Source organism: Echeneis naucrates, chromosome 24 (genome assembly GCF_900963305.1).
Source record: "Echeneis naucrates chromosome 24, fEcheNa1.1, whole genome shotgun sequence".
NCBI classification, from domain to species: Eukaryota; Metazoa; Chordata; class Actinopteri; order Carangiformes; family Echeneidae; genus Echeneis; species Echeneis naucrates.
This window is the reverse complement of record NC_042534.1, coordinates 6,848,395-6,860,832: the sequence shown is the minus strand read 5'-3', so window position 1 is coordinate 6,860,832 and position 12,438 is coordinate 6,848,395. Positions and strand designations below refer to the sequence as shown.

Here is a 12,438-nt window from a genome sequence, read left to right as displayed (position 1 = left end):
GTGCACCTGAATTTGAAAACCTTCTCCTGAATGAGTGAATACTCCTGCTTATTATACGTCCTGTGATAAATGACAGGCACATTTCTTATGATTTACCAAGTTTTATTTCAGGTCCATCTAAGCTGCCCCCCCCAGGAGTCACCCAGCATGCCAGCAAAGCTATCCATAGCAAAAGTTTGATAACGATAATCTGGCACATTAGTGCTGTGCTAAGTGCTGTGAGAGAGAAGTGTGTCCTCTCTTCATCTGTATCAATGATATTGCATAATTCTACTAAGAATTCTTCTTCGACTATTTATATCGCGTTTATTTCTGTTCATGCAGACTGTGCAACATCAGTCAACTCAGAGATCATTTTTAAACATCAAACAGTGTTGCTGTCATTCTAGACTTTTGTATTTGCCAAACTCTCTGACAAATCAATACAGGACATTACTTGAAAAACATCAACATTATGGCCTCCTACATGCATCACTGCAGTTTTCTCAAGCAGAAAATGGGCTTTCAAACCTCTGAGCAAGGTTCAGATAAATGCCTTCAGGTTTCCCGGTTTTAGCAAGACTCTATATTTCACAAGCTATTTCCTTGTTTTAAAAAAAAAAAAAAAATCACCATGATATTTCACTGTCAAATTGCAGGAGGAAGACAGTGTAGGAAGGCAGGGTCAGTGACGGAGCGCTTCGCCCTGAGAGGCACAGAGTGACTTACAGTCGTAAAGGGAGCGACATTAACTGAAATGGCAGCGATCTCATTTTGCTGCCCCATTTTCACAAGTGTCATTGTCATACACCTCTATGTCTTGGAGACTGGAGGCATCAGTATTGTCTCCTACACTGCTCTCACTGTTCCTGAAGGTGATACCTCCAATGAAGGGATACATGCTCTCTTTAAACAAGTCCCTGATATTGTAATATGGAAGTTCTGGGTCCTGCCTTTCAGGCTTAGTGATGCATTGTCCCTCCATGGCTTTGTTTCTTTGATAGTACTTTGAAAATTTATTAAAGATGATGGTGATGGGCAGAGCCACCACTAGCAGGCCACAGATGATACACAAGGTGGCCACTATCTTCCCTGCCAGCGTCACCGGGCAGGTGTCACCGTAGCCGACCGTGGTCATGGTGATTGTGGCCCACCACCAGCCTGAAGGGATGGTCCCCAAATCTGTGTCCTTCTCCTCCTTCTCCGCAAAGTAGATAAGGGCAGAGAAGATGGAGATACCCACTGAGAGGAAAAGAAGAAGAAGACCCACCTCGTGGTAGCTGTGGCGGATGGTGGCTCCCAGCGCTCGCAGCCCGATGGAGTGACGAGCCAGTTTGAGGATTCGCAGAACCCTCATGAGGCGCAGAACCTGCACAACCTTCCCCACATTCTCGATGTCCTCATTCTCCTCTGCGACCTCCTCGTCAGCCGTCTCCAGAGCTAATGTGGCATAGAATGGCAAAATGGAAGCAACATCTATGATGTTTAAGGGGTTTCCCAGGAACTTCCTGCAGGAGGGCGCAACGATGAGCCTGATGATGAACTCGGCAGAGAAGCAGGCGATGCAGATTTCCTCCAGGATGGTGAGGACGGGGTCCTCGATGGGCCTCTCATTGTCATCTACATGCTGGAATTCAGGCATGCTATGGACACACATGGCAACAATAGAGGTCAGGACCACGCTGAGGGAGGCCACGGCGATGATTTTTGAAGCTCTGGAGTGACCCGGATCCTCCAGTCTGAGCCACACGTAGCTCCTCACTTCTGCACACCAGGCGCCTTTGAATTTGGCCAAGTCTTTATCAAGAGCAGAGAGCTCCTCGAAGGACGAGTCAAAGCTGGGCTGCTGCTGGTCATCGCTCCTGATGTCCCAGTCTCTGTCCTCAATGTACTCCTTCCTCTCGTGGTACCAGTTGCTGCAGCAGGGGCTCAGGTGAAGCTCCTGGATCCCCCAGTACTCGATCTCCTGGTTGAAGGAGAAAACGCACAGCTCTTCCATCATGTGGATGCGTCCTGTGTGGTAGAAATTGAGCACACAGGGGAAAACCCGAGGATTCCTGTCAAAGTAGTACTCCTTGTCGGCCGGGCTGTAGTCATCACACAGCTCCAGGATTGCTGCCTCACTTTGGCAGCGCAGCAGACGAGCCAGCCGCGTGTGAGGGAAGCGGAGCAGCATGTCAGGATCCACTTCATGTCGTACCCCTCCCACATTGAGGTGGACCCGCTCCTCCTCATTCCCATGCCGATGGAGGATTTGCCCATATCCCATTGTCCTGATGATATGTTCAGAGACATGGCATATAAATTATGTCTGTCAATTTATCGGTTTATAGTTTTATTTCACGACGAGAAAATGACCCCTAACCATCTGGAGATAGAGTTGTGAGAGAAGCATTTATGTGGACAGATGTCTATCAAGACATATTTGCCAGCACAACACATTAGTCCTCTGAAGGGAAAAAAATCGATAGAGCACACACAGGAAATGGCTTGTGCTGGAGAGAGTGAAGAGGCGTGAGGTACTGTCACTTCTTGGAGGGCTCAAGAACAGGATTATCACTCGAGCAATCAAATTACAAAGCAGACTAGACTAACTCAGAGGAAATGAGAGGCAACAAGTTGAAACTGAACCCATACACCAACCAAAAGGATTGTTTTCCGGCATATGTAAATTTCTATATAGTTCTTTGGGCATTGACAAATCCCTTCTGGCTAAAATACTGCTTATTTGCATGCACAAAGTGCTGACTTTTTGTCTAAGCATTTATTTGCCACCAAATCCCATCTATAAATATCTGTTACTTTTAAGTTAATTACTAAAGCCGAGTAGAAAATGGAAAACTGGTGCTCACCTGCACTTGCAGCTTTTCTTTCCATGAAAAATAACTTTTATCCAGTTGTTTTCAGATTTGTGTTGCACACAGTGGGGTCACTGCAGGAGGGAGCGCGGGGCTGCATCTTCGCAGCCAGGACAAGAAGAGCTGAAGGCAGGACAGCAGCGCGGCAGCAGTTTGTTCCCTTTTACAGGGAACAGGGAGGGGCAAGAGAGGAGGAGAGATGAGGAGAGGAGAGAGGAAGGAGGGAGGGAGGCTGCACAGATGAAGGAACACTATTGCAATAATACAGAGTGGTTTTATTTGTACAGGAGAACAATATTCTGAGTAGAACTATAGTGTTGGCATTTTGAACCCCTGAAAGACTTTCACTGTGTAACAGCTCTACGTACTGCTGCTTGAATGCATGTGCAATATTTAGTAAAAATGCACTTGGCTCGTATTAAAGTGAGACCGAAGGCAACTTATCTGTGCTGGAGGGCACAAAGAAAGTAAGAATCACACACTGGCATTTCAATCTTTTGTGAAAAAGCACTGCACCCAAGCTGAGCCCTGACCCAGGCAGTAACAGTGTGTTGGCCAGCTAAAGCTGAATACAGCATACTTTTATTGTAACAGCAGATGAACAGTTTTGTTGTGATTGCAGCCACAGCCGCCAGGTTTTAAACCAAACCGGCTGACAAGTTGTAATCTACGAGACAATTCGACAAACTAAACCATTGAACCTGTCTCCTGGCTGAGAGCACTTCCCATCGTTTTATCACCGCCATAAAAAACATCCACGGTATCTCCCAGGTGTGCTGCTTATGGTGTAAAACTAATTGTTCCTAAGAAAAAGCACCAACCCTGGCTGAGCTTTGGACTATTTCTGTACTACTCTGAAAATGAATGCGGCCTCTTAACATTTTTGTGTCTCATTTGTGAAAATATACTTTTTTTTATGTGTAGTGTAGTTATGTGTAGGGATTTATTAAAATTTTTTTTGTTAGCGCTCATTATTTGAAAACAATATTCTTTCACCCTTTATAAAGGATCACAATTAATATTTTAAAGACATCTTTAACTTATTTTAAGCATATTTCTTTTTTTTTTAATCCTCATGACATTAGTTTCTACTTTAATCGGTACATTAACCTGAGTGCATGTATGCCTTTTGTCCATAATTTAAGACACTGTAGACAAAAAAATGTGCATGCACTGAAGTCTGGACAAATATAATCTGCCTCCCATGTGCGGCCTGATCACGGCACACTCAATTAAACCATTAGGCAGTAACAGGATCCACCTGTGTGTGGTTTTGTTGAGCAGGAGCCTCCCTCTGTGGACGGCTGGAGACTTCAGGCCTGACACTCACTTCAATAAAAGCTGCAGAATCAGAGGCCTTGAGGATTCCAGTTCACTGCCTCTTGTGCCATGGGTTGTTTAATTGGCTTAGGGTTTGTCTTTTTGTTGTTGTTCTTCTGCTTTTGACTTATTGAGATTTTTTTCAAATTGATTTCTTTAAAAATGATTCTGTGTCTTTCAGGTGGATTACTCTCTTGCTGGCGCTTGTACGCATAGAGGCTCAAAAGAAGTCCTCCATAAGTATGTGTTTGCTGCCCCAAACGTAGTCAGCTGCAACTGGGATTTCTCCTAACAGTGTTTGTTTAAATCCCAGGTATCAGCTCAAAATGTCTGGGGAACATCATGCGTGTGGATGTTGGTCCACTTGGAGGGAATCTTCTTGAAGTGGCTGGTGTCATCAGTAAGTGAACCAATCCACTTACGTGTGTATACATTTTTATTTTTCTGTAACTACTCTTCTTTCTCCCCCCCCCCCCCTTTTTTTTTTTTTTTTTTTTTTTTTTTTTTTTAAGATAACTCTGCCATCCTTCTAACACCAAGTTTGGCATCTCAGTGTGGCTTCAACGTGAAGACGGACCAGTGGGGCAACACCATCATTTTTGCCTCCCTTCAAAACTGTTTTGCTCAAAATGCGGTGATGAAACTGAAGACTTTACTTTTGTGGTACTGTCCCAATTTTTTTTATTTATTTTAAGTTTCTTGTTTGTATCTTTTAGGATGATAAAATATTCACAACAATGCTGAGTCTTCGAGTGCATGGGAACCAGGTGGGTGAGGATGAGGTGCACCAGGTGGTTGAAACCTGCCAATATCCTGCCTGGGCTTCCAGGGAAATCATCTGTGAACACAACTACATGGAGGCAAGTGAATACCACAGAAGTGTTACTCTGCAGTTTACAGGATAATAAGCTGCAGTGCTGTTTGCATGCATCAGGGCTGACATATGGATTATCACTGACATTTGTTTTTCAGGTGTCTGTGAAAAGGGCAGCTCCAGGTGACTACGCTCCACCTGGAAATGCAGTCCCTGGCACAAATCCCAAATTTAGTGCTCCTCAAGCTCCACAGGTTAGATTAGTGCACTTTTTTTTTTTTTTTTTTTTTTTTAAACATTTTCTGGAAATGTGACATTAACCTAATTACTTCATGCAGAAGACCATAGATGGTGGCTTCAGAATCACCAGGCTCAAGTTTTTCTCTCCTGTGGAAAAAACCATGTCAGTAACTGAGGCCCAGAGAAGCGGCTATGGAATAGTAAATAGTCCTTCAAGGCTGGTTTTGAGAAGCCCAAAGACTTCACTTGAAACATACACTCAGATGGTGAGTAAGCTGCAGGTCACTTGTGTCTCATTCCACCTCTGGTTAAACTGCACACAGGCCATTGGCTGTCTTACAACTTTCCGTGCAGCATTATTGGCTTTAACTATGCTAAACTGCCTTGAAACAGTTTGTCTCCAATCCAGTTGGCACTGACTTCTCGTTTTCTGCCTTGTTAAATAACCCACAATTTTTGGCAGTTGGCGTACTTTTATGATGCAACTCTGTCCAAACCCCACTGTTAAAGATTCAAAATCAGTTGTAAAAGCTTTATGCTCTGACCCAACCCTGCAGGTAGCCGGGGTGCCCATGATGGTGCTCAAAACCTCTGCGATCTTTGAAAAGAAGTGGCTGGCAACTCAAATCGAAGCAGCAGTTGCATGTCCAATACTGGAGGGTAATTGAACAGGGCATTGTCATGACTCAATACTGACATCACCAAAAATCTCAACATTACAACTTTTTTTTTTTTTTTTTTTTTTTTTTTTTTTTTGGGGGGGGGGTTATTATTCAAAACTTTGGTGTTGAAATGATATTCAAACGCTTTGACAGATGGGTTTTCTCCTTCCATACAGGCAGTGTTTCGTTCACGCCCGACACAATCACCTGGTACCTGCCCTGCCAAGTGGACCCCCTGATTTCCTCTGGACAGTTCAAGCTGTTGGAGGTGCACATGGGTGTGGACGGCCAGAGACTGGATGCCGCTGAGATGGCTGCCAGACAATACACTCTGTTCCTCAATGATCTGCATGTTGTGGTTCAAATTCCTGTTGGGGCTGCTGGTGGACATTTTAAGGTCAGTGACAATTTTTATTTTATGTATGTAGCTAACCAGACTTCACTTTGTTGGGGCCCTTAGTTGAAAATTGTATTGTCAGAGAAAAAAAATTCAACTAGTCGTGGGTTTAGTCATTTCATTAGAAAACTGAGGGAAACATTCACAGCAAAATGCATCTTTAAAATGTCTTGCAGAGTCACGTTCAGGACAATCAGTACTTCACCTCTTACATGGTTACACCGATGGTCGAGCTGCTCTGGACTGAGGACGATACTCATGAGGAAACGCGTTACAAAGTACTCTTTCCCATCGCTACACCATTCCTATCTCGACCCCCACAAGTTATTGACAGTAAGTTTTTATAATTATGGTTCTTCAAGTATCAAGTCTATTAAACACTGACTTTTTTTTTTCCTATCCCCTCCCAGACACTGTTCCTGAGCAGTGGCTCTTTAAGGTGCTGGTCGGCCCCTTTGGCTCAGATGTGGCGCTAATGAACATTACCTTCCCCTCTGAGATTTTGTCTGTGACTGACTGTGTCGCCAGAGGTTTTAGCATTCTTGAGCACATTTCCCCGAACAGCAGCTCAAAAGTCTTCACACTTGAAGTGCCCTTCACAGACCCTGTTGTCCAACAAATGGTATGATTCAAGTTCACTTTGGAATCAGAGTTTTTTTTTTTTTTTTTTTTGTGCACATGCTCATCTTCCTATTTCCTGATAGAGAGAAATGTCAACAATGGTGTACTCTCTCCACCCGACCTTTGGTCTGCTGGTCCTGCCAGAGTTCACACCATTTTCTGTCACAGCTTATCTGGAAGCTAGATTGGTTGAGACAGGTCTGTATTGCGAGGAAGTTGCATTCAAAACAAGAGGATAATCAGGAAAAGGCTCAAACCAGCGTTGGCATTAGTTGACAGTAAACAATGTTCTGCTTCTTTCTGTAGTTCCTCCCTCCATTTCTGGTGGCTGTGACTATAAGAACTTCTATGTCCTTGTGAAATATGGGACTCAGGGCTTCAACTTTCAGACCATGCTGGGTAAACAGATATTGACCTCAGGGCTGGCTCAGCAGTACAATCTCATAGAGAACGGCACACACTTGAGCATGGCAATCCCGTTTTCAGCCCCAGCTGTTGTGTTTGAGGTGAGAACAGAATTGACTTAAACATGCTTGCAGTACAATGTAAATATTTTATTCAAATCAACTTTTTTTTTTTTTTTTTTTTTTTAAGGCTGTTGAGTCATCATCTATTAGGGGCAGACTTGATGTGGTTCTGCAGAATCTGGAAACCAAACAGCATATGAAAGCATTCACTTTGGCTTGCAATTTCCCCTCAACATTGACTGGTTTGTTTTGAGTTGGTGTTTTTTAATATAAATAGCCAGGAAGCAACAATGCATGACTGATAACCATCTTTTTTCCAGAGTGTTTTCCTAACGGAACAATCACATCTGTGGCTGTGAAAGTGGAGTCTGTGCCCAGTCTGGACCCCAGTAAACTCACTCTCAGAGACCCCAGCTGTGGCCCCGTCTACAGCAACGAGCACTACGCTTACTTCGTCTTCACTGCCAACTCCTGTGGGACCACCAGAAAGGTATAGTATGTTGCTGTGTTTCTGATACAGTGGTTCTCTAAAACTTAAGTGCTCCTTCCTCTTCAGTTTTTCCCCAACGCAATGATGTACGTGAATGAAATCTCTCTGCCCGATGAGCTTCAGAAGACAGATCCAAACTCTGAAGAGGCCGAGTATGAGTGAGTGTCTTGCACATTAAACTCATGGCATCGACACAATCAAGACTTGGTCTAGACATTTGTCGAAAGATGGCTTTTTTTTTTTTTTTTTTTTTTTTTTTTTTTTTTTTTTTTTTGGTGGAAGTTGCACAAACACAAAGTTTGAGCTGACTTGAAACAACAGATTACTATAAAATGTGACTTTGCACTCTTGATTACACTAAAGCCACATTGGCTTTCTTCACTCAGGCTAAAGATTTCTTGTTACTACGACATCAACATGACCCACGCTGTAGCCTTCCACCCCAGACCACGACGGAGCGAACCATATGCGGAAAATGCAAAAGGCGCAAAACAAGTTGCAATCAGACTTGCTTTGGGTAAGCCATGTTGTGAAGACTAGAAACTAATTAACCATAACTGGATAACAAGATATTAAGCTTTAAGTAAGCTCAGAGGTACCTAAACTTCTGGTCAAATGATTAAATACCTGATATCACCTGTAGTATGTGTGGAACATCAAAGAATGAGTTAATGTGAATAACTTCCTGATCAGACCTTGATGTCACTACACAGGACTGTTCTGGGTGTTCAGACTTAATGATTTAAGTAACTCTCTCCTCAGATGACTCCTTCAGCGTGTTTCACAAAGTTGAGGATTATCCTACAGCAAAGTATTTACAACAGCCGCTGTATTTTGAGGTTGAGCTGATGCAGTCAAACAATCCAAAAGTATCACTGGAGCTGGAGAACTGCTGGGCAACACAAAAAGAAGACAGGACTTCCGAGCCCAGATGGAACTTCATCATAGATGGGTAATTGAAACTTTTTTTTTTTAAATGTCTGTGGCAAAATTAGGAAAACTTAAATCTGGTAGATAAAAGTTACTTTTAAATCTAACTCTGTAAATTCTTCTCTTCCAGCTGTGCAAGCCCAGCAGATCCATACCAGGTGCTTTTCCATCCTGTCTGGGTGGATTCCAGAGTTCAGTATCCATCTCACTTCAAACGCTTTGAGGTCCAGATGTTTGCATTTGCTGAAGATCAAGAGAACTTGGGTCATCAGGTATAACTCCATGAATACTCAAAGGTGGAGGGGGATGCAATGATAAAGATGGACAAATCACTCACAATGGCATTAACTCTAATCTTCCTTGCAGCTTTTTGTCCATTGTGATGTGGTAATATGTGATGCCAGAAATCCATTGGGTGGAGTTTGTAATGGGCAATGTCCAAACCAAGAAAACAGGCCAAAAGGTAGGACAGTGAAGCACAAGCCAAATTGTCATTTCTTCTCTAAACAAAAATTAACATCTTTCTTTGCAGGTCAAAGGCGTGCTATTCAAGATGGACTTACTTTCAAATATGTTGCATTAGGACCTATACTTGTGATTTAACAACCCTAATAAAGTTTTAAAAGTTGACATTGTCTCTGAAATTTGAATGGGGGGGGGTGAGGTCCATCACATGAGATTCAGTTCCCCTTTAACTATTCATGGAGGCTCACATTTTATTCATCACATTGAAATTGTTTTGAAGTGTTTCATTGTAGAATAACAATCTGGGGTGTACAGCTCTCCATCAATGGCTGATTCAACTGTCTTATTCTGACATTGCTCAGAAGTCATCTCCAAGAAACTGATTTAAACACTGACAGGGTGGAGTCCAACTGACATTGAAACACTTGTACTTGTGATCTTAAAACTTAACTAACAAACCTGTTTACAGTGCAAATTTTTGTTAATGAACCAATTCATGGCTTTTTTTTTTTTTTTTTTTTTTTTTTTCTTCCATGCTTCAAGTGGTAGTTGTCTCCACCAGTTCTGAGTGCAGCAGTCATGTGACAAGTGAACAAGACAGAATCTGAGCGTGTGGATGATGGAAAAGAATTAATCAGTTGTTCAAAAGGAACATTACTAACAAACTTACTATTCAGGTTCCTCTGTATTGTCTGCCATTTCACTCAGCTAAAAAAAGATGGACTTTAGACACATTAGATAACACAACACAATCTTTCTTGGACACACACAGCTGTGTGCGTTTACCAGTTTTACCAGTGTCCTCTTCAGGAAGTGAATCAAACATTTAATTTCTATTGGCAGTCACCCACAGACTGAAATAACACCATCTTTTCATAATTATTTGCATCTTACATGTTCTTTTGATTTGATGGGGGTGGCACCCTCCACTGACCAGCCGTCAGTGGTTTACTGTCTATTAAGGTGAATAGCAAAGACAGCAACACGAGGTAAGCAGTTAACGCAGTCACCCCACAATAAGAAGGCACGAGCCGAACATGTCTGTTAATGCTTAATTGGTGACTAAATTGTAGAGAATGGACTGGCCTAAGGCAGAAAAAAGCAGTAGATGGATGGTGATAACGTGGATGCGACCGTGAGACCCTCCCGACATTGGACCACCCCCAGAGACTGGATCCATCCAGACATTGGACCCCCCCGGAGACTAAAGACTAGGCTCTAGACTGCACTGGACTCCAGAGAGTAGACTAGACCCCACTCCCGACACACTAGACCCCTCAAAACAGATTGGATCCCTCCAGAGACCTGACACCCCCAGAGCCTAGACCAGATACTCCCAGAGACCAGACCGGACCCCCGCCAACAGAACAGACGCCTCCAGAGACTAGACCAGACTGGACCCCCCACCAACAGAACAGACTCCTCCACAGAGACCTGACCCCCCCAGAGCCTAGACCAGATACCCTCAGAGACCAGACTGGACCCCCACCAACAGAACAGACCCCTCCAGAGACTAGACCAGACTGGACCCCCCAACAACAGAACAGACCCCTCCACAGAGACCAGACACCCCCAGAGCCTAGACCAGATACCCTCAGAGACCAGACTGGACCCCCACCAACAGAACAGACCCCTCCAGAGACTAGACCAGACTGGACCCCCCAACAACAGAACAGACCCCTCCACAGAGACCTGACCCCGCCAGAGCCTAGACCAGATACCCCCAGAGACCAGACGCCTCCAGAGACTAGACCCCCCGCCAACAGAACAGACCCCTCCACAGAGACCTGACCCCCCCAGAGCCTAGACCAGATACCCTCAGAGACCAGACTGGACCCCCACCAACAGAACAGAACAGACCCCTCCAGAGACTAGACCAGACTGGACCCCCCAACAACAGAACAGACCCCTCCACAGAGACCAGACACCCCCAGAGCCTAGACCAGATACTCCCAGAGACCAGACCGGACCCCCGCCAACAGAACAGACCCCTCCAGAGACTAGACCAGACTGGACCCCCCGCCAACAGAACAGACCCCTCCACAGAGAACAGACACCCCCAGAGCCTAGACCAGATACTCCCAGAGACCAGACCGGACCCCCGCCAACAGAACAGACCCCTCCAGAGACTAGACCCGACTGGACCCCCCAACAACAGAACAGACCCCTCCACAGAGACCTGACCCCACCAGAGCCTAGACCAGACTGGACACCCCACCAACAGAACAGACCCCTCCACAGAGACCTGACCCCACCAGAGCCTAGACCAGATACCCCCAGAGACCAGACCAGACCCCCGCCAACAGAACAGACGCCTCCAGAGACTAGACCCCCCGCCAACAGAACAGACCCCTCCACAGAGACCTGACCCCCCCAGAGCCTAGACCAGATACCCTCAGAGACCAGACTGGACCCCCACCAACAGAACAGACCCCTCCAGAGACTAGACCAGACTGGACCCCCCAACAACAGAACAGACCCCTCCACAGAGACCAGACACCCCCAGAGCCTAGACCAGATACCCTCAGAGACCAGACTGGACCCCCACCAACAGAACAGACCCCTCCAGAGACTAGACCAGACTGGACCCCCCACCAACAGAACAGACCCCTCCACAGAGAACAGACACCCCCAGAGCCTAGACCAGATACTCCCAGAGACCAGACCGGACCCCCGCCAACAGAACAGACCCCTCCAGAGACTAGACCTGACTGGACCCCCCAACAACAGAACAGACCCCTCCACAGAGACCTGACCCCACCAGAGCCTAGACCAGACTGGACACCCCACCAACAGAACAGACCCCTCCACAGAGACCTGACCCCGCCAGAGCCTAGACCAGATACCCCCAGAGACCAGACCAGACCCCCGCCAACAGAACAGACGCCTCCAGAGACTAGACCCCCCGCCAACAGAACAGACCCCTCCACAGAGACCTGACCCCCCCAGAGCCTAGACCAGACTGGACCCCCACCAACAGAACAGACCCCTCCAGAGACTAGACACCCCACCAACAGAACAGACCCCTCCACAGAGACCAGACACTAAACTGGACTTCTCCAGAGACCGGACCAGACCCCTCAACACAGACTAGAGAATATACTGGACAGGACACCCTGGAGACTAGACCCCCACCGACAAATTGCCATTCCTACACAGAATGTGGTGCTCATGTCAGACCAGGGAAAAGAATGA

General features: G+C 45.5%; 2 protein-coding genes across 2 annotated transcripts; one reads left to right on the top strand and one right to left on the bottom strand.

The window, feature by feature from the left end:
- Positions 1 to 748: 748 nt before the first annotated feature.
- On the bottom strand, positions 749 to 2,880 carry kcns3b (potassium voltage-gated channel, delayed-rectifier, subfamily S, member 3b). The gene is made up of 2 exons (XM_029496356.1): positions 2,832 to 2,880; positions 749 to 2,252 (listed from the first exon to the last, which is right to left on the bottom strand). The coding sequence occupies exon 2, from the start codon at positions 2,246 to 2,248 to the stop codon at positions 749 to 751; it is 1,500 nt and encodes a 499-aa protein (XP_029352216.1). The 5' UTR covers positions 2,249 to 2,252; positions 2,832 to 2,880.
- Positions 2,333 to 9,381, top strand: LOC115038229 (uncharacterized). Its single transcript, XM_029497100.1, has 21 exons — positions 2,333 to 2,361; positions 4,339 to 4,397; positions 4,471 to 4,557; positions 4,670 to 4,791; positions 4,874 to 5,017; positions 5,130 to 5,216; positions 5,313 to 5,477; positions 5,769 to 5,871; positions 6,050 to 6,270; positions 6,447 to 6,603; positions 6,681 to 6,892; positions 6,975 to 7,089; positions 7,198 to 7,397; positions 7,486 to 7,600; positions 7,679 to 7,848; positions 7,915 to 8,006; positions 8,235 to 8,365; positions 8,611 to 8,800; positions 8,909 to 9,050; positions 9,145 to 9,241; positions 9,311 to 9,381. Exons 1-21 carry the CDS (start codon positions 2,333 to 2,335, stop codon positions 9,379 to 9,381), a joined length of 2,709 nt encoding a protein of 902 aa, XP_029352960.1.
- The last annotated feature ends 3,057 nt before the right edge of the window (positions 9,382 to 12,438 follow it).

Excerpts from the sequence above, each read along its gene's own strand:
- kcns3b (XM_029496356.1), bottom strand. The coding sequence starts at position 2,248 with ATGGGATATGGGCAAATCCTCCATCGGCATGGGAATGAGGAGGAGCGG.
- LOC115038229 (XM_029497100.1), top strand. The coding sequence starts at position 2,333 with ATGACCCCTAACCATCTGGAGATAGAGTT. Across the intron at positions 7,398-7,485 it reads CCCCAGCTGTTGTGTTTGAG|GCTGTTGAGTCATCATCTAT; the intron begins GTGAGAACAGAA and ends TTTTTTTTTAAG. Across the intron at positions 7,849-7,914 it reads CCTGTGGGACCACCAGAAAG|TTTTTCCCCAACGCAATGAT; the intron begins GTATAGTATGTT and ends CTTCCTCTTCAG.